This window comes from Bacillus rossius, chromosome 1 (genome assembly GCF_032445375.1).
Source record: "Bacillus rossius redtenbacheri isolate Brsri chromosome 1, Brsri_v3, whole genome shotgun sequence".
NCBI lineage: Eukaryota > Metazoa > Arthropoda > Insecta > Phasmatodea > Bacillidae > Bacillus > Bacillus rossius.
In genome coordinates, this window is record NC_086330.1 from 307,869,448 (window position 1) to 307,891,585 (window position 22,138).

Sequence of the window (22,138 nt, forward strand, 5' to 3'; positions counted from 1 at the left end):
GATCTGCGGGCCAGAATGGCGGGATGCGAACCGCCACCCGATCCACCGCCGCAGTAGGAGGTACTGTGTCCGGGTCTAGCATGGTTTCCGTGGTGGTCCCGAACCGTTCGAGTCGCACTACTCACGTGTGGGAGGTCTCGCGCCACGTGTGTTGGCGCGAACGCGCGAGGCGGCGCGGTAGCTCCGCGGTCGTACTACTCGCGGTCGCGGGCGCGTAGCGCGTGTGCGCCGTCGCTCAGGCGCCTCCGCGCGAAACTCGACCCGAACCCGCCTGGAGATCACGTCGGGGTCACCACTGTAGCCTCGTGGCTACGGACTGTGATCGGGACGAGTAGGATCGCATTTCAATGAAACACAGTATAGTTGGAGGCGTCCTTTATTGGCGGCAGCGAGAACTCGTACAAAATGCTATGACCAACCCTGTGCGCGTGGCTGTATCCCGAGCCGGACTGGCTCGCATCTCGGGTCTCCCTCGCTGCGTGCCAGACCCCCCAGGGCGGGGGTGGCCTGCCGGCCTAACGGTACTCCTGGGGGGCGCGTGGCCTGCCAGCTGTCCGCTCGCCGGCAGGGAACCCATGAAGCCGGAGGGCTCTGGTCACCGCTGCAGGCAGCCGCGACCATGGCCGCTACAGCGTGTATATGTGTGTGTGTTTAAAAATTATCTTTTCTGACAAACATGCAGCTTAAATTTGTTACCCTATTACTAATACTGTGCAAAAGCAGTGTGATTTATTTTACTTTTAAGTGTGGAGAGTATTGTAAAGATTTGAATTACAAACAAATTTTGTTTCATGTAATTAATTTGAAAATTAACTTACAGTACATTCGAAATTTATTTCAATTTAAATCAATAAACAGTTAAAATATATTCTTCGAAAACAATGTCAGTTAGAACGAACCATTATACAGGGAACCCCTAGAACACGAATATAAAGTAATATTAGTTAATTTTTAATGTGGTGGCAGCCAAATGCCGACAGTTTAATGTCCTGAAGACAGGATAGGGAGATTGAAATGACCTAGAGGGGAAGGACTATTTTAGTACATGCATCGTGCATGAAACCACAAAATGATTAACGTTTGCAGACAGCTTAAAGTTTGAGGCGTTGGGTTCTGCCTCTATTAGCTTTTCTGATGTATTTTTGCACTTCCCTTAAAAATACTGATTAAAGTTTTGATAATTTTTGTTGAACGGCATTTGATGCTTTTGAATAATGTTTAATTAATATTTTACATTTAATTTAAATGTTGGTCAAAGTTCTGCTATATCATTTTTGTCCTTCGCATAATTGCTTTATGTAGTTTAGTTTTCTGTTAATTTTCATATTTAAATTGCGATTCAAAACGTAACTTTCGATAGGTTGACGTTCACTTTAATAACGGGGTAGGTACGATAAGCCATAACAGTGATTGTGGCGCGCCCGCCACTTGCTAGGGTTTCATGTAAATTTTATTTCTGTTTGTAATCTATTAATTTTTCTTCCTTAGGAAATGACTTATAGGGCGCGTCATGATTTCAAGTGATTCTAGCTTTAAGTTGGCAACACCATTTCCAGAAATTTTGAAAACATTCGCCCGGACGTGAATCATTGTAATGTATATTAGTATAAATATATGTTTATGGATAGAATTTAGATAGAATTTTTTTGTAGGAATGGCTACCTATTTATTGTAACTGTAATACTGGTTTAATATATTCAAGTGGAAGCTGGCGCGTGGACGCTATGAAGTTCGCCGGCGGACCTGTGGCGCGAGTGTGTGGAGGGATAAGGCTCTCCCACGAGAGACAGTGGCGTGAACGTGACGGGGCGTGGCGCGGCGGTCTCTCGGAAGCACGCCGCGGTGTTTAACTAACGTTTCACGTTGCGCGATGCTGCGTCGTGACACTGGCCACGAAGAGCGAGGGAAGCGGCCCGTCGCTCCAGCCAGTCCGCGGGGCTGCTGGCCTGTGTCGTGTCTGCGAGGCATGATCCATCGTCACAGAGAGTGTCACGCAAGTCACCGAGCTCATTCGGCAGCGAACACAAGCGTCACAGCAGCTGCTGCGATCAGTGGACTTACTGTTTGGTACCGACTATGCAAACACGGATCCGGAAATAAATCGTCACATAATGGTTTCCGGCAATCTCTTGCAGTAATAAAAATTAGGCCCATAACTGACTTAAAATTTATTTTGTAACCGACAGTTCTTTTTCCACTAGTGTAAGTGCATACAATTCAAACGCTCTGCCCTGCCTACAAACACTCGGACTGGAAATTATTTTTACTTAATTAAAAAATATATACATATATTAATACATATGAAGCCATTTAGGATATTTTATGTAAGATATCGGTTTGTTCTGATGCACAGTCAGTAGAGTTTTTAAGGTTGTGGTTTTTTTTTACAGGAAGCCTCGATTGTATATATTTTTTTTAAGTGAAGCAATTTACAACTCATGTACCATCTTAAAAAAAAATGGAATGCTAATTTGCAGCTTACATGATATTAATGTAATTTACATAACAATAAATCTATTGTTAAAGTTCAATCTTTTTTTTTTTTGCTAGTTCTTGCAGCCACTTACTTAAAATTAAAATCTTGGATATTTTTTAGACTGCTAAATTTTATGTTTTTGTCAGCACCTTATGTTTTGAAGAGGTAAAGTCATTTAAGCGCGCTGTAAATTCTAATGTTTTTGACGCTACAACGTCTAATAAATCGATGAACGCCGGCTAGAAGCACGAAAAAGGATGACTCATTGTCCTGTTACGCACATTGTCCCGTTATGCTGTGTCCCGTTACGCTCATTGTACGCTTGCGCCGCATCTATCTCTCTTCCACTCGATTGGAACAACCATCGATTTGACTTTTTGGAGGCACATTAAACTTGAAACACTATCATTCGTTTCCTACTTTTCCTATCATCGTCCTATCCTTAACAGAATAACACAGATTGGAAGAAGTTAAATAGCAAACATGTATAAAAGTTATAGATACAATATTCTGTTCGTTAAAGTAATAAACATATTTGAATTAATGAGTGCAAATAAAAGTAAATTTATCAATTAAATTGTAGATTTGACTTCACTCCTTCTTTGTATCCATACGAAATAGTGATAATTCAATAAAAAATGATTCAATTTTATTCATAAAAAAGTATGCAATCATTTCATTAATGTTTTGTTATGACGTTGTCACGTTAAACTATCGTCCGTAAACCGACTTTACAGACAACAATTTTTTATTTTATTTGTTTTGATGTCTGCCACACGGAACGCGCGCGGTTGGAGTTAACATCTGGGAGGGTGCCGAGGTTCTCGTTCATCGCTCTGGTTAAGGGACCGGCCGACGATTCAAATGGATGTTTAGTGGCAGTTCTGTTAGGTGTCGGCGTGGAAGGTGCGCGCGCAGCTCGCGGGCCGGCGGCCATGACGCGGCGAGGACCTGGAGGGACGTTCGAGGCCCGCGGCCCATGGGCCAGGACCAAGGCGCGAACCTGGACCATCGCCCATCCGCCCGCGAGAACCTCGCATGCACAGGTCAAGCTGTCCCTGCGAGTTAAAACAACTGTGACCAGATCTTTTTGTCGTCAAGTTTCAGTTTCATATATATTAAATCTTACTAATCAGCTTTGCCCTGTACGGAAATGCACACGAGTATCCCTGACTTAGTGACGTGTTTAGTGCATCAACCTAATGGCAGTGTTTCGGCTGACTGTTGCCGTCCGGTGTACTTTGTCCCCCGCCCGAGAGAGCCGGCAGGTTGGCCGAGTCGCGGAACAGCGCTGTGTAATCAAGGCTACAGCGGCTGTGGCCTCGACAGCGCACGAAAACCTGGCGCGACTGCAATTTTTTATTGAAGTTAAATACGAACTTCGTCTCACGAGTGAGTTTTTTTACAGACTTTGGCAATTTCTTGAAGCCACAAGGTCTCGAACGAATGCGTGTGGTTTCTGGCTTCTCGGTGTAATCAACTTTCAAATTTTTTTTTAATTGTGATCGTCACTAATTTGAATTTTTGTGGTCATAAATTTGTATTAAACTAGGCTATTAAACTAGACTCTTTGAGCAGACAAACACTTTGACTGTTCTACTTCGGTGATGTGTGAATCTCTTGAGACGCTTTTTAAATAATATCGTACAGAAGACCTTCTGCTTCCGCGCATCATTGCTCCTGCGCAATGTCGTCAGATTCAACACCGCCGATAGTTCAAATAGTTGAGTAAATATGTTTTAAGTTTTTGAAAGTTTAAATGACATAATAGTAGTGACGTATGTTTAACAAATAAAATACATTTGTTTTGCACATTCCTTATATTTATATAAAGTTTTTATTATAATATTTAATCTCTGGTAGTGTAATTATAATATATTTAAGTTATGTAGGCATCTTTCGATATTTTATAACTTTGGTGTCATTTGAGGTAATTATTAAGTTGCATTTGTTTATGAAGTTTGTAGGACGGATGTTAGTTTTCCCATTTTGCAAGATTGCACTCTGTTGTGCTCTCGGCGACCTTTGATCGTAACCAATCTAGAGGCATTAATAAATAAGCTTTTTTGAAACTGTATTTTTCTTTACATTATAACTATAGTGGTTTGGCCTCAAGGAATGTTACAAGGCCTTAAGAAAGGAATAAGGCATACACCTCCACAAGAGGTGGAGTAGTATGCTCAGTGCATGCGCCACGCATGAAACCACAACCTTCTATGTGCCAGGCAACAGCTTCAAACTTAATAATTTTGATGAGCCACGAGCATGCTCCAAAGGGGAAGGACTATGCTCAATTCATTTGTTGCGCATAAACCCATATTATTTTACATGCCAGCCGACAGCTTAAATAATTGATGATTTTGATGAGGAACTTGTCTGCACTAAAGGTGAAGGACTATGCCCAGTGCATGCTGCAAAATTGTACCCACAAAATTCTTAATTCCACCCGACCACTTAGACTTGATTATTTTGATGAGGCATGTGCTTGCACTTAAGATGCTCAGTGCACGTGGCATGCATGATTTCACAACTTTTTAATTACCAGCCGATAGCTTGAAGACATAAAGATGGGGTGAGGTATAAAGGACTATTCCCAATGCGTGCGGCATGCATGAACCTACAACCTTGTACATGCCAGACAACAGCTTGAAGACTTGATTTTTTTTAAGATGGTGTATTATGCTCGCTGCACGTGGCATGAATGTTTCACAACTTTCTTCATACCAGACGAGAGCTTGAAGACTTAAAAATGGGTTGAGGTAAGTTTCTGCACTGGATTAAGAAGACAATGCTCAGGACATACGGTATGCATGAATCCACAAACTTCTACATTCCAGCTGAACGAGCTAGGTCGCTCTGAAGGTCTTGACTGGTTTGCCGTAACCTATAGCTCTATATCAATTCAAGGATGTTTAGATTTATAAGATGAAAACATGAAATATTATTTACAGGAAGTAACGGTTTTTGTCAGAAAAAAATGATATCTTTCATGATAAAATTTGAAAACTTTTTTATTAAATATCCTTTGTAACAACATTGTTATTCAGTGACTATAATATTTGTGTTGTTAACAAATGGTGTTTCTCATTTAGTTCAACACTATATTGCTGCATGATATTACAGGTGGGAATCAGTGACAGTTTGTTCTCTGGACCAAAATTAGATAAAGTTAATTTTTTTTGTCTTCTCCATAGACAAAAGTTATATTTTTAAACTACTTGTCGTCTTATAGATTCAGGCAATTTCCAATAAAATAACGTTATGCCCAAAGATTTGGCAGATTTTGCTGCAGTAATCTTCAATGACAATTACATGAGGGCTTGGTGTCCTAGCTTAGTGTTTATAAATGACCATTCACAGCCTAACTGTAATTTGGTCTGTGTGTGCTGCCATAACTGGTATAAGATCCGGCCAAACAGCTTGCGCTAAGTAGTTTTAGCAGTCTTGACTGAGGTTAATTCTTGTATGTGACTACATGACTATGGCGAAAAAAAATTACCAGATAATAAAAAAAAATACCCATTATCTCTGCTGATGTTATTGGGTGTTTTTGTATTCCCCATTTAGTTTCGAGAGGGGCGAACACCCCTCAGACAGTGCGAGGGTGGGAGCATGGGGAGTGTGTGTGGGAGGTGAACTCACCACTCTTGTTCTCCATGAGGTCAAGGTAGCTGACCACGATGTTCCTGACGAGCTGCGCCATATTGCCTTCAGCTGTCAGTCGTCAGCTCCTGCAACAAGCGACGACACACTGCTTACACTGCACACTGCAGGAATAATGTTAAATTTTCAGTCTTTTTTTGTATCCAGGCACATCATTCGAACGTTTTACTTTATAAGCATTGAATTAAGTCATATATTAGGTTTTGTTGCAATTTGTTTTGCCAGATTATTGCAACACGCTATCAGCCATTGTTGTTTTGCAGTAATTGATCCATGTTTACTGACTACCTATCTTAATTTTTTGAAACAGAAAAACTTAACGGTTTTAAACTGTTGTTACTTGCAATCATCTTCTGGCGGGAAAAGGCCATGTAAAACACTTTGATTCAATAGGACGTGCAAAACACAACACAGGAGATGATATGAGCGGTGGTGTACTTGTTTCGGGTTATCGTGGTTACATGTTCTATTAACACACACCCAGTGTTTTAAATAATACGGGCTGTCCTATTATCAGAAGCACCAAGGTCGTATTCATTAATTTATTACAATTTATAACACCCAACATTCACAAAACAAGAGGAAAGAATCAACTAGTAAAGCTGTATTGTGTGGTTACGTCGTACACCAGATACCCTTTAAACAAAAGTATGTGGTTAAGTAACTAATAGAAATTATATTCCTGATTCAAGGCCAAAACACAAACCTCTGTTTTTTTTCATGTTACTCTGTTACAATACATATTGAAAATATTAACTACTCTAAAGTAGGATACTTACTATAGTAACTGAGCAGCACTTGTACAAAAAAAAATATTATTAATTATTTCCTAAAAAAACTGTAGTTACGCCTATTACTTAAAGATTTTTCATTCCTCAGTTCATGAACGGTCTCCAGTTAATAAGCACGTGAACTCGCGGCAAGGAGCCACCGAGTGACGCGGCTACGCGCCTGTCTCCAGGCCGAGGGTTGAGGCGGCCTGCCAGGGAGGACCACCGCGCCTCGCTGACTCCGTGGCTCCTGCACCTCTGCAGGGAGCAGTGCCGCCCGTTGGTCCTCCGGCTACTGGATTACAACCAGCAAGCCATAGTTCTCGCGATGATTCTCGTCAGCATCGTCTTAGCGCAGCGTACTGGCGTGCCTCTACTCGCCCAGCGAGTATTCAATCACGGAAGTATGACTGTGACCCAGTCTCTCACCATGTCGTGTTGCTTGCCACCTTTTCGTTCACTCGCCTTGCAGCCGCTGCCGGACTCGAACAAGTTACTCTCGTCGTGTCGTAGGCGATCGCTTCGTGGGAGACGTTGTGAGTTACTCGCTTTCAGGCGTCAACTAGCCCAGCGAGCAGTTACTCGTTGGTGGAGCCAAAGGGCTAGTCTCTCGACATTACTTACTCCTGCCACCTGACACATCTGCCAATGTCAATAGTCGTGCCGACCAGAGTCTGGTCGTCCTCTTCCGTGCTGGCGTCGGGCTGGCCTCGGCTGACTTCTGGCATCGCTAGTCGACGATGAATGTCTCGTGGTTACTCCCGATGGACCTGGTTTCTGCCACCTTCCTCGGCAGCCTTTCATACTCGCTGGCCACCACGGTCGCTAAGACCGAGAACTATTGGAATCACTGCTCCTGTGTCCATTTCTGTTGTCTGACACGCGAGCTCCGTGAAGTTTCACTGATCTGGAGTCTGGTAACTCGCTGCTGTAGCGAGCGGAGACATAACGTTACAAGGCGGGTACTGCAAGCCAGCTCCTTGCTTTGCGCTCAGAGGCGACGAGACAGCTACTGCGCGAGCAAGAGTCGACCCTAGCGTTCTTAAAGCTCGGATCGTACACCGAGTTGGTTAATTCATTTCCTTGTCATTGCTGATGTTTGATGGTTTCCTGGAAATGTATCACTTTTGCTTCCTGGATTTGTTTCTTTTATGCTAAAACGTGTATCACTAATGGTTTTATAAATTTTTATATATATTTGAATTTATCACATTCGACCTACTAAACAATATTGTGTCTAAAAACTTGTCTTAACTACGACACCTCTGACTCTATTCCAGCGCATAGGCAATGCTCCTACTCCTCTAAGGACTATTGAGCATGTGCATGTACAGCAGAAATATCATTTTATGAACTATTTCATTTCCCGTGTGAATTTATTTTAAAACCTTTATTTCCCACACCTTATTTCTATTGGTGATATTTTGGTTGTGTGGTTGTTACTCATAAAAACGTTTATATGCACGGCCTTCCAGCCAATCAGAGGCCAGCATATCAATTTATGTAAATTTTGAAAACAATTACAAAATTCGTTCTAAAATGGTGATTCGAAACTAGATGACGCCTGTGTGAATATCGTCAGAAATGTTATAGTAATAGCTTAATTTAGCAGCATCACAATTTATTCAGTTACTTTTTAATTTGTGTTTACGTTGTGTGTAGGATAATACTTAAAAATGTACGGATTTTATGTAAGTACAATTTCACCAATGCTATCCTCCCCTACACACGAAAACAACAGCATCTTGTGGACAAGTAACATAATTTTAAAACAAAATTTTGAGTTAAAGTAAAATTAATTTGAGTAATAAAAAGTCACAGTTTCAGACTAACTTTTATAACTGTTATTTGTCATTCCTCAACTTATCAGGTCTCTCCGACCCAGTGGTCTTGTTTGAAATAGTCTTACTGCGTGTTACTGTTGTGAAGTTAGCCGCAGCGAACCCATATTTTACTGAAACTGTGAAATACTTAATAAAGGGTAGTTTATTTGGAATGATAAATAACCTACGATCCATATAAAGACGTTTATTCCCTGCATGTTCCCGAACTTTCACCTGCACCTTATCCAAATATTTGAAACTAAAGTCATGAAATAAATTTGTTTTATTAATTTATTAGAGTTTATTGAATAATCTACTGTTAAATAATATTTTATATCATTCAAGTAAACAAAGGTTAGATAGAGACAGAGAACAATAAGATTTGTGTACTTGTTAGATGTATGGACATGTCTACACAAAATGTGTAGCTCAGTGTAATTTTACATTACTTATAGAATGTAAAATTGTTTTCCAGCTTTTCGTTTGACAAGTATTTGGTTTCCCTGGATACATTATATATAGTCACGTGTGAAACCTTTCCTTATAGCATACACTATTATACCTGTCTGCCTCATATTAACGATACTTTTGCTGTTCACTACAAAGTGTAGTAGTAACGACAGTATAAATACAGAAAAAAAAAGCAGCACACTACGTCACAATATTCTGACCTGGTATTTAATAAACGTTATTTTTAAAACTGTCAAATTGAATTCAAGTTATCATTTTAATTAGCACCAGTTTTACTTCAACTTCTATTAGGAAATATTAAACAAATATCTGTAGAGAAAATTCGAGGCCAATAATATACCTATTGGCGAAAGTTGTCGTGCTAGAAGTACAAGGAAACCCCTCGAAGAACAGTAATGACAAGAAAACAAAGTCACCAACTCTGCATGTGAGACGGAGTCTATCGCTCCACTGGACCCGGCAGGCCGGACGTGACATGAGCAGGTTTGGTTGACGAAATGCTTGGTAATTTTAAGATGTATGCTCCCCCCCCCCCCCCTTCACCAAGGCCCCACAGTGAATGAGCAAGCGCGTGAATCAGTCATGTTCTATTTGGAAACAAGTGTCAGTATTTTATTAATTCTAAATGAATATATATGTACTACTTTCATTTTTATGCCAGGAAAAATTGCTATCATAATATTGACATTTCCATGGCAAAAAATAAATAAACATAGGTTAAATGCTTAGGTTAAAGGCACGCCTTGGTGGGGAAGTTGTTCTCGTTAACGGCAGGTCCAGAGACGGCAAAACTCAGATGACAGACAAGTGACAGTGGAACAGGAATCGGTTATGGCATATTTTAAGGAGAAACAATCATATGATTTCCTCAGTGGTTTAATTTATTATAGAAAAAAACTAATAAATAGTATGAATGGTTCAAAGTTCGAACACATAATTTCTTTGCTAAAACATAATCGTTTCAGAAATAATGAGCACCAGTAAAAGCATTGAACAAACAAGAACACTTTCAATACGAGCTATAAGAAACTAGACAGCTCAAAAAATTGATGTTAAATAATCGTGATATTCTTTTCAGCATGTTATCAAAGACACAATTGCGCAGGGAAAACGAAGAGAGGTAACATATAGAATTCAAAGACCCAAGTGGAAAAGTTACAATAAATTTATTATCCTTTCCTCACAACAATGCAACAAGAAAGGTAAACAGCATTTTCAACCACGTTCTATTATAATATTCATCGGCCTTTTGCTGCGAAAATTCTCAAGGACAAGTAAACTTTAATTGGTGCCAATTATTATATAGATAAATAGATACATATATAATTTAAATTTCACGTACTAACCAATTGCTGTTTTTGGCACGGTGCAATTAAGAACTGTTTTTTTTTTAGTCTCACCCAGTGACTGAATTTTGCTTAACACGTGAGATGAGATAGCAAGAAAACTTGTTCTCACAAACTGGGTTTTGCAAAAGGTTAACGGGGGGAAGAGAGAGAAAGAGAGAAAGAGCGGGAAGGGGGGGGGGGCTACTAGTTTTTCTTTCGTATCTCCACGTGAATATCTTGGCTCGGAAATTCAAACATGTGTTATGTATGAAGGACAGGCAATTTTACTACGTTTTACTCCACAAATGAAGTAACTAACTTCTTAGACCAAAGGCGATGCTGTGCCTGAAGAGCTTCTGCTAGTTGGAATGTTTTGATCGTGAAGGCGGACAACCCTTATCTATCTCCACCCTCTCTAGCACTTTTAACACTCTCCAGCACTCTTATCACTCTCAAGCATGCTTTATCACTCTCTAGCACTACAATCCTCGTGCTGCCCTCAGGTAGCGATGCCCTGCGAGAGATCGCCTGTTTTCTCAGCTTACGCCGACTAAACAGTTGAAGACATAAACATAACAACGCAACCACGACACATAGTGCACGTCTGCGTTCGATACATGCTACAAACCCATATAGATCTTATGTCTATGTATCGCAATGAAACATCATTTTCGGATGTTAATCCATTCTTGTTTTTTTGACACTACATTAGAACAGTTAATGTTAATTCAATTGGTTTTTGAAATGCAGATATTTAAGTTTAAATTAGTTATCACTTTTGTGTATGGACATTAAAAAAAAGAACATTATGTGTGGAAAATCTCTTTCCGTGCGGAGTCAGCACCATAGCTGATTGTTGTTTACAAACACTGTTGTGTAAATCAAGTCACCCCCCTCCCCTCTCCTACCCAAGCTGCGGGGCTCGGCTGGAGAACGGAACGCTGTGTGCACACACAGCAGTTAACGGAACGGAGGCAGTTGAGTGATGCGCGCCGTTATGTATGCCGTGACGTCAGCGACCGCGAGGAGGAGACACGACCACAACCAGACGACCGCAGCTTCTCTGGTTCACAGGCCTGGAAGCAGTGCGACACCGAGCAACGTGCAAGCAGGTAGGCCTACTTTGCCTCGGCGACGAGTGGAATAACCCGTGCCCATATGCAGGCTCGTGACAGTGTCCGACTACATAAAACTAAACTAATTGAATGTATGTGTGTGCTGTTGTGGTCAGTTGGAACGTGCTTTCACTTTTTTTTTTTCCCCATCAGGCATAGTTTATTTGTGTCGCTTCAATTTCCAGCAGAAGTCGACTTGCATTCTGGGACTCCAGTGGATTGGGTTATGCTTTTTTATAGCGTTTATGTATATCCATAGTTGTTTTAATTATTATCCTCTATGACTGAAAATAAATTGTGCGTGTACTATCTACGCGCGTTAAAAGTTATACTTTTTTTTATATAATACACTTTTTTTTAAATCATTAGTTAAAAAATTATAAATTTTTGTTTGCAAAATTTTCAAAACAAAAAAGATGTTACTGCACAATAGATGCAGAGTTAATTATATGTAATGTTAGTTAAATAATGGCCGGTGTTTGCCCGGGTTTTACGCAGTGTAAAGATGTATTTTTTTTAGAGTAATAAGAACATAACATACGTTTTATTTCAGAGATTTTAACTTCTGGTGAATGGGGAAAGGGAGTGTTTATTTTTCGAAATATATGTTTACAGAAAGTTTTGTTTTATTTTGAATGTTAAGTGTGGCAAGTTGCATCACGAAGTATCAGAATTAGTTTTCAAAGGGTGGACATGCAGGATGGGGTGGTTTTTACAAAAATAATAATTTTTTTTCGAAATTTGGTACCTTTAGACACTAATTATGATCAAGTGTGCCAAATTTCAACAGGAGGAATATTCATCTATAAGGGGCAGGAATTGAGGATAGGGTATTTTCATAAACTCTATGTACTCGGATACATTCCTCTTGTTTTGAAGGCCAAGTGTCATCTGGCTTGGAATAAAATTGTTGATTTGTATTAAAAATCAAGCATGCAAACAATATATTTATAAGTATGCAAATATACAAATGTTTTCATATTCCTAATAAGTTACATATATTGTGTTTTTAAAATTAATTTTTACAAAATTGAAAATACGGCTCCGCCCTCTTACACGCTCCCTTCCTGCGGAGCGCCTTGGCGACATGGCGTGTGGAGCAGTCGACGGGATCCACACATTACTTAGAAACACATAAACTTAGAACTGTAACATCTTAGAAACACACAACGCCGAACTTCACAACTTAGAAACATGCCACTTAGAACTACCATAACTTAGAAACATACAACGTAGAACTGTCATAACTTAGCAACACGTAACTTAGACACACAGAGCGCTGAACCACATAACTTAGAAAATTCGTAACTTTGAACATTATAACTTAGAACAGGCATGACTTAAAAAATTATACCTTGTGTGTTTCTAAGTTATGACAAAAAAAAATCCTTGAGCCCCACCAGATTGAAATATGCGTGCTAATGCTCGCACCTTTATCTTCACAGTGTTTCGTTCCGGACATATGTTTCTCTACAAAAGTTGCTTGTTTTGCCATTTATCACCACCTATTAATTTTATGCCCCGAAATTTGCAACCATTCTGTATTTACATTTTATAAATTTTATGCCTTTTAAAAAAATGTTTGGGCACTAAAAAAACCCTTGACTCCCCCGCAAGTGGCCCGATAAATACGAATGTGTTACCACAGCTATAGATTGTTTCGACACATTCAGAAAAACCGAGCCTTGCATATCTTCCTTCGTCCTATGATGTGGAGCGCAACATCCTATAATGACATACCTACCCATTTTGGGTCTCCTTGACCTTTGACCTTGACGTGTCACATCGGCTGAAATATGACAACCCGAGTGTAATTTGACCCAGTATTCATGTTTTTACCTAAAATCTCAAAACATTATTATTATTTCAAAATGTTAATATTATCTAATTTATATAAAAAGTCACTTTCATCATGGACTTTGGAGTTCCTGGCTCAAACTCAGAGCACAATTTAATTAAATATTACAAATTAAAAATTTATAGAAAATATGTATAGAAAATTAAAAAAAATTTCTTACGTTGCGGATTTTAGAGGTACTGGGTTCGATTACCAGTGAATGCACTTGTAAAGAATGTCAAAACATCCTTCCTACTCAATACTTAGCAGCCAACTGACCCCCCCCCCCTCCCTAACTGCCAAGAAATTCATATTGTTACGAACGCGAGAGACCAGTTACTATCCTGCCAATCGGTATGACGTAATGACATAGGTACATAATGTATGATACCATATTAGATTTTATATTCTGATAGTATGTATTTTACCCGTTAAAGTGCAGTAGTTTCAAACACCAGATCGTCATCTTTATGGTTTTTACCATCTTCTCGGCCATATGGCCGCCATATTGAATATGGATAATTATTGACAAATTTTTTAGAATAATTCAAATATCTTTAACTTCGATTCTTGGCCAATGCAAGAAGATATTATTTTAGCTTAAAATATTTAATTAAATAAATATAAATTCAATTTAACATATTATCATGACGGTCTAGATGACAAATAAAGAACACATTTTTACGAATAATATTTATAACATAAATTCTACTATACTACAAATAAAATGGTACTTAATGATTTTTTCTTCATTTCCGCATCCGCTTCCTACGAAATTAAAGCAAGATGGAAGTCCCGCCATTTAATATAGGACCGACATTTCTTCGTTTGAGAACATTTTCAACCAAATACGTGTCGGGATATATCGTAGGAGAATTTCTACAGCACAGAAGTTAACGCGGACAGGCGTGTGGTCCCAAACTTCGTGGAAGTATGTCCTAGGCTCCGATTCGCGAACGTGGGTCACACAGAAAAGTTCGAGACTACAAATCGCAGTGAAACCGAAACCTTTCTTGAAGACGCCCTTCTGCTCGGAGTTCCGCGCAATGTCACAGACGTTAGTTTTATGCTTCATGTTAGGAAACACTGTTCGAAGAAAGTAATCGTCCTTTACGTCTTTAGGATTCAATTTTTGTGGTAAAATGCACCATTGAATTTAATTCGCGAATAAGGTTTGGCAAGATTTCCAACCACTTGTAAGTTATGTTAGTCGTGAATTGACGCCATATATTGATGCATAAATTTCTTTTAAATCTCTCTACTCAACGGCTTTGACGTTACTAAATGTCGTGGAGTAGTGTTTGATGCCAAATTTCATCAAAGCCATGAAAGTCACATTGGCGAATTCTTTGCCAAGATCTGTTTGCAGGTTCGATGGTTCACATCCATCGCGCAAAATGTCTGCCATATTTCAGCCATGGTCTTCGCTATGTCAGTCGTCATCTTCGAGTTACCGGTTTAGCCCAAGCGAAATGCTAAACATGGCGATGACCATCAACAAGTACTTGAAGCCTTTATTCGTTCAGGAATAACTAGTTCCGCCTGGAATAAATCATAACGTCTGCGCACTACAACTTTGCGTCAAAGTTATTTCTGCCTTACAATTATTTCTGTCTCGCGTACGATTCCGGTTTGACTCTCAGTATGTAGCTAGCTCTCCTCAGTTCTTAGAGTATGGAGAATGGAGTATGGAGTATCTCGTTCATGTGCGTATATTTTCCTGCACTAAGCGAAGCCAGCAGTAGGATCAAACTGTCGACCGTTTTGTGTTTCATAACAATACACGTAGCCAAAGTTCTGACCATTTTATAGCAGTTTTAAACCTTCAACATGTACCGCATGTTTATTGAAGATATTAGAGAGAATGTAAATTTTGTAATGATATTTGTCTTTATATATTCCAATTTATGGATAGTTTCAGCGTAAGTATGCATGAGTAACTTCGTGCATTTTTTTTTTTTTACTATTCCAAATCCTCGTGTAATTGGTCCCTAAGTTCTTTGCAAAAAAAACGTTTGTATAGTCATGTTTTGTTCTGTTATCATCTAGGCATACGATATTTTATAATATAAATTATATTTATTTAGTACTGAGGAACTATTTATTATAATTTCTGTTCACTTCATAGGTATTGTCATTATTCCGACTCATTAAAAATCTCAGGTAAGGTCAAACCAATGTCCACGTTTCCGTAATTGTTTCTTGTACATCAACTCTGTACTCGTTAATTCCTCTTCTTCTTGAGCTGGTTCACATTTCATTATAATGCAATTAGTTCCTTGTTACCAACTTCTGTCTTTAAAGTGATGGGTGGTTCTTCCTTAGTATTAAGTTCATCAAGACGACTAATGATTGGTTTAATCATCTTTTTATTTTCCATTTCACGAGAAAGTCTGGTTCTTCTAGCATGAAGAAATTTTGCACGGACAAACCGTGTGGCTTGATGATGGTCAACGGCTAATTCCGACATTACAATGGCTAAAAATAGGCATCAAGACTTCCTTTTACACTTTTTATTCGTCCGCAGTACCTGGTCCGATTTCTTCCATACATGAATCAGTCACAATCCAAATATGACAGTGATGCTGTCAAGCTATCTCAAAAGGCTCTCAAATCGTCCAACCTTTGTGCATTTGAAACTGCGATCATGTCATGAATGCGAGAATTCGAGGCGTTTTAGCACAAGTTGATGGCCACTCAGTTCTCTAGTACTTCATTTTCCGCACTTTCTACTTTTTGAGCAATAAGCGAAATGTATTTGTTGATTTCGTTGTAGTGAGCCTTGAGAACAGTATGCATTTATTTTCAGTACTCTGAGTGCAACTACTACAGCCAAATTTTAAAATTATATCGCTCATATTTGACGATCAACTTATCGAAAACTGGTCTGTGCATTCCCCTATATAGAGAAAAGTTCTTGTCGGTAACTACGAATCCATGCTCGTTTTCCCATCTAAATGTGCACATGTATTTTGTGCTATTGCGCACTCAAATCTGCATGTACGTAGTTTCGTGAACATAAACTCTTTAATGTATGTATTTTTACCAATATCAACAGAGTTGTATGAACGCACTATATGGGCAACTGATATTGCACAGTACTATATGTAGGTATGTTATTGCTCTTAAACGATTCTGCGGCAGAGGTCCAATAATCAATACTTAATATTTATCATTCTGTTAGGCACATACAAACACATATACTATATGAATATCAACAGGGAATTTATCTAAATAAATAGTATACAGTTGTGATGCAAACATTCTGTATGGTTCTGACACACTATAAATAAATAGGCTCTTGGGATAAATTGTAATTTTTATAACGAGCATATATATAGATATACCGTAGAAAACTGTACAATTTCTACACAAAATATTTCAAACATTAGGAATTATTGATAAAAGTCTGTTTGAAAACCAATGGCTAGCTTTTTAAATTAAAAATATTTTAATTATTATTTATAACTCATGATTTCGTCAGAACAAATAGATACATAAATAAGCCTTTGTGTAGGCCGAAGCTTGGAAAATTGCAGGAAATTAGGACCGGCACGATATCAAACAAAAGTCTTATTGTGACCAGACATTTTCACATACAATATGATGCACAACAAAATTTCAGTTTATTTTATTGAGTTAGTTTTTATACGGTCTAGTTATAATATGTGGTAGGCATCAAAAAATTGTACTAAACGGACCACTGGGCAGACGAATGTTAGTTTCATGATAATTTACCAACGTAATATTGTTATTTTTCACGTAGTTGAAATACTTACATTGTATTTACATTATTTTTAAGTGCTCTCAATTAACTTGAATTTAAATAAGCGACTGAGCATCTTTTAACTGTCACTAACAATGGTGGCTAGTCAGGCCAAGGACTTACTGGAATTACTTAAATGCATTAGTTTTCTATTAATCATAACTTGTAGTATTCCCCTATACACCTAAGCATGAATATAAAACACTCAGCATTCTCTAAACACCTTATTTTTGGTTATTTCACCAATTTATGCGAAAACGCTTTTGAGGTGCGTTAAGTAGCACTTTTTCAGAAACTAATTTTTTCCCATTTGTGTTTAAATATCAGTTCGTTCACTAGAACGTCCATGACTGCTGCTGCCACCCCGGTCACATGACTTCAGGGTCAACAAAAACACAAACACACCTTATACAAGTCAATACAATAGTTTATAAACTGTTTTTAAAAAAAGAAGAATTGGGTGTTTGATGTTTATTAAATGATACTTTAAAAGTTTGTTGTAGGAGCAATAATTGTTCCTAGAGGCATACTTCATGATTTCATAGAGTATTATTGATATAGAGCCATTGTTATTTTATTGGGACAAATACTGTTGATGCTACAATCATAATAGTATTGTTTAATATAGTTTGTAAATATGCGTATGCCACCTTAGATGTGCTGTTGTTTCAGCACTCTCTAAATTTCTGAAACATCCATGTCGGTGTTTATTTGATAATCGCAAGCAAGGCGAAAATTAAGTTCGTCTATGCGATAAAATACGATGATGTTAGCATTGTCACGCAGAAAATGTTTAGGCATTTTACTGCAGGTCTGACACAGGTCTTCCTTTGCGTGTCTTCCCATGAAAAAGTACTCTGAAATTAGGCCCTGATTATTGCACACGTCATTTAAAAAAACATGGAATTTGCCCTCGCTTCGCTAGGAGGCAACCATGTTCGCACTGTCGGTAAACTGAAAACTTTTCAGACCTTCCACTGATCGTAATATCGTAGTCAAGCGCTGGTATTTTGACTGCTGTAGCGACTTGAAATATTTATAGATAATCGTATAGATACTCGTATGGATAAAAGTTTTTACGAACCGAATTCATTTGGTTCCTCCAGCAAACACAGTAAAATGAGTGTTACCAAATGAAAAAGAAATGAAAATTTCGATCTTCTATTTTTTAACAAATTAAAACAATGCTTCACACTACTTTAACATGAATTGGAAAAACCTATTATTCGCGTTCAGTCCATTGACTGTTACATCAAAAAAATTTCTGACTTGTGAGACCACAGCTTACAAAACATAACAGTAAAATTCATGTCGGCAAGATGTGCTTTAAGAATTTCGCTGATAAAACTCGGAAATTAGGTCAGTGTCTTGAACTACACAAATTAAATGTACAGTTATATGTTAAGAGAAGTGGTCTTGTTTATGTTTATGTAATTGAAACATCATCTGAATATTAATTCAATTGTTCGTAGTGTGTCCACGTGTTTACTTGTAGTGGACTAGAATATTTGAAATTAATATTATTTATGAAAATTGTGTTTTATTTCTTGCACCTGGAACTTAGATTTTTGTGGTACTATGTAAAAGTACTACTTACAAAAAATATTTGGTCAAAAATTACTTTTTTGCCTCAGCCAAATATCAAACCACGAAAAGGATTTGATAGAATCAATCAATATACACTCATCAGAAAAACTAAATAACGAACATACCAATTTCCCCCCATAATTCTAGTAAAAACAATTATTTTTGTTAGAACTGGTTTCTTTGTAGTTTATTTAAACAAAATCTGCCATAAACAAATAATTATATTAATATTACTGTACCAAAAATTTATAAACAATAAAAATAAAAACTAACACTTATTAAAACTGATAATTCTTATTTCGGCAGGTTTTCTGACAAGAGTTTTGCCTCCTTATAAAGGGTATTACCCATGTTGCATAGAAAAGGGCCTTAAACCTGTCAGGCATAGAAAAAATTATATTTTGCACGTACTCCACCGGCACAGCATCCCATTCTTCACGAAGAGCAAATTGAATAAGTTTTAAGTCACTAGGAGGAGGAAGACAATGCCTAACATGCTCTTTCAGCTTAATGTCGGAAGATGGTGTAGACTAGTCTAAAACTGTAAGTCCCACGTGCTCCAAGTATTAAGTGACTATTATTGCGGTATGCGGGCGTGCATTATCCTGCGTCAAAATGAACTGTTCGCCAATAAATTGATCAAATGAGATCACAGCCTCTAGGAGCACTTCCTTAATGTACTTCAGGGCAGTCCAAGCCGAATTGTTAATGAAATTCATTTCAGTACGAGGAATAAATGTATTATATATCATATAATATTTATATATAAATTTGTCATTCTTGAATCAAATAAACTTTAAAATTGAACATATGAAATTACATTTGAGGTATCATATTTTATTTGGTGAGTCAAATTTAAGGTTAAGGCTATCCAAGACCAGGCACTGTGTTCAAGTGCAGTTGGACCTCTCGCAGTGAATGACGTGCGCGCTCGCCCTCATGTCTCAGACACGCTGATGCTTAGGAAAAGAGCTCTTCCTTCGACACCTGAGGCAGCGAACATGCAGTATGTCCATAAAAGAACGCCCCAGTTTCAAAGGGGCATCATAATAGTTTAATTTAGACTATTTACCACTAATCAAACATCAGAATTGAAGGTAAACAAACAGAAATTTTCTTACAAATTTTCAATACGCGCACCTTTAGTTACACAGCACACATCTAACCTAAAGACCAATTCTTCCCTCAATTTGGTTAACATGTTCGGTGCAATTGAAGCAATATCCTCCTCAATTCTGCGTCTCCCAACTCTGGCAAATCATTGGGTAGTGGCGGAACGTAGACACGATCTTTTATGAAGCGCCAAAGGAAAAAAAATCGCGTGGCGTTATGTCAGGTGAACGTGGAGGCCAGCAAAAAAAAAAAAAAAAAAAAGCTCTGTCGTCGGGGACTTCGACGTTGAACCACTCTCGTACAAAGAGATTCCAATGGGGAGGGGCTCCATCCTGTTGCCATGCACGGTGAACTGAAATTACAGATTCACACTAAACAAAATGAAAAACACAAAACGCTTTACGCTCAGCAGTCGGAAATTTGCGTAGGTGGCACTGCAAGCAAAAATAAAAAAGTGGTACTCGTGCATGCGCTTTTCTACAAAGGTTTGAGTTAACTTTTAATTGTGATATTAATAAAAAAAACTCTAAAACGTGTACAGTTGATACTATTAAATTTAAATTTATAACTAGGAAATTATTTTAAGGACATGCTGTATCGTGCCACTGATGACAGTGAAACATCACTCTGGTGTGAACTCCTTCCACAGTATGTGCGCGGCCCACTTGACCCGAGCAGGCCGTCACGGGTCGCCGTCTCTACTCCCAGCTGGCGGCGCGCTCTCGGCTATCCAGCGCGAGTCCAAGTCGCAGTGAGGTTAAGGACCTTTCAAAAATTGGGCGGGGCTGTGTCGGGACACACGGCCGTTGGTTTAACGTGATACCTCTATGCCAGCGAGTGTCTTAGTCTAATGGATTTAATTTAAAAAAAGACATCGACTTTGTACTAAAACGTTTAATACGAAACAGAAACTGAATGGTGCCATCTTCTCTCGATGTGTCCACTGGTGCAGGCACTACAGCGGAGGAGGAGCTCGCGGAGTCGGTGTTGATCACTGAGCTCTCCGCGGCGGCTGTGCAACGCTATCTAGACAGTCTCTGTGCCGGCACCGGACACTGGGGCGCCTGTGCGTGGCGCACAGACTCCTCCCACCAACGATCGACGTGATTTGTTTTAGGCAGGCTCTTGCACGAGCTGAGGCTGATATAGTGTATTTTAATACTTTTTATATCTTTACTTGAAATTTTTACATGCAAATATAGTCCAGATTACACTATTTTTGACTTAATTGGATCTATCTAAATGAACTTTATACGCAAATCCACGAATCACCACGCCATCACGTCTGAGTCGTGAACTGCGCTGAGTAGAAAGGAGCGAGAGCGCCGGTTCTGCGCGGTTCCCCTACCCCGCCAACCCGCCCGCCCGCGACGCAAGCTCAACGTCGTGTCAGCGAACTGACTGTATGCGTTAAATAATGACACCACACTTAGGTCTCTCAGACTAATGGTTAGGAAATTATTAAGGCAAGACCATATAATCTTATCGTTATGGTACCAATTTCTGTTCTATTACCCATATATTTCAGTGTGATTTTTAAAACGTTTAACGTCAAAAAGAACGCAAATCGACTAAATGAAGGGATCTGTGTTGTTCTAGATAGCTAGATATTCGTGGAAACTACCTACTCCACAATCTTCCTCCAGATTGTGCGTTCCATCGCAAACAGGCATGTGAAGGAAGACAATTAGGGATGTTTTATTTTATGTTTAAAGAAGGTAGTTTCTCTACTCACAAATATACGAAGATATCGGAAAATTTACAAATATCCCTGGATAACTGGTATCCACTGTTCTTAGTATTACCGAAGTAAAATGTTCTAAAAGTGGTACGGCATTCATCAAGTTACAGTAAAAAATCTGTTCTCCAAGCATCAATAGAGTTGTAAAATATACCTTGATGGTAAAATATTGTTACGAAAGCTAGCGACGGGACTGGCTTGTCAGTCGGCGCGCCAGCCTGCGGGAGGGGCGCGATGCAGGGAGTGCCTGTCCCTCTGCTGTAATTCCATTAGCAGTGGCACCTGCCCCCTCGGGAGTTCGGCACGTTCCCATCTCCGTGAAGCGGCTTAACTAGGACGCCATTGTTCTCGCAGCTTCAAGTGTTAGGTCGGGGATTCTGTTGATGCGACACTTCGAAGGGCTTCAAGACATTCCCAGGGTGGAGTAAAGTTAAGAGGGCGAGTGACA

At 39.0% G+C, this 22,138-nt stretch overlaps 1 protein-coding gene across 7 annotated transcripts in view; it reads right to left on the bottom strand.

Moving 5' to 3' along the window:
* The window catches only part of LOC134527877 (very long chain fatty acid elongase 7-like), a 213,960-nt gene that overhangs the window by 69,985 nt on the left and 121,837 nt on the right, over nt 1-22,138 (bottom strand). For all 7 annotated transcript variants that reach the window (XM_063360865.1, XM_063360863.1, XM_063360866.1 and 4 more), the window contains one exon: nt 6,119-6,207. In XM_063360865.1, coding sequence (XP_063216935.1) covers nt 6,119-6,179 — 61 coding nt within the window. In that variant the 5' untranslated portion in view covers nt 6,180-6,207. The remainder of the gene's footprint in view (nt 1-6,118; nt 6,208-22,138) is intronic.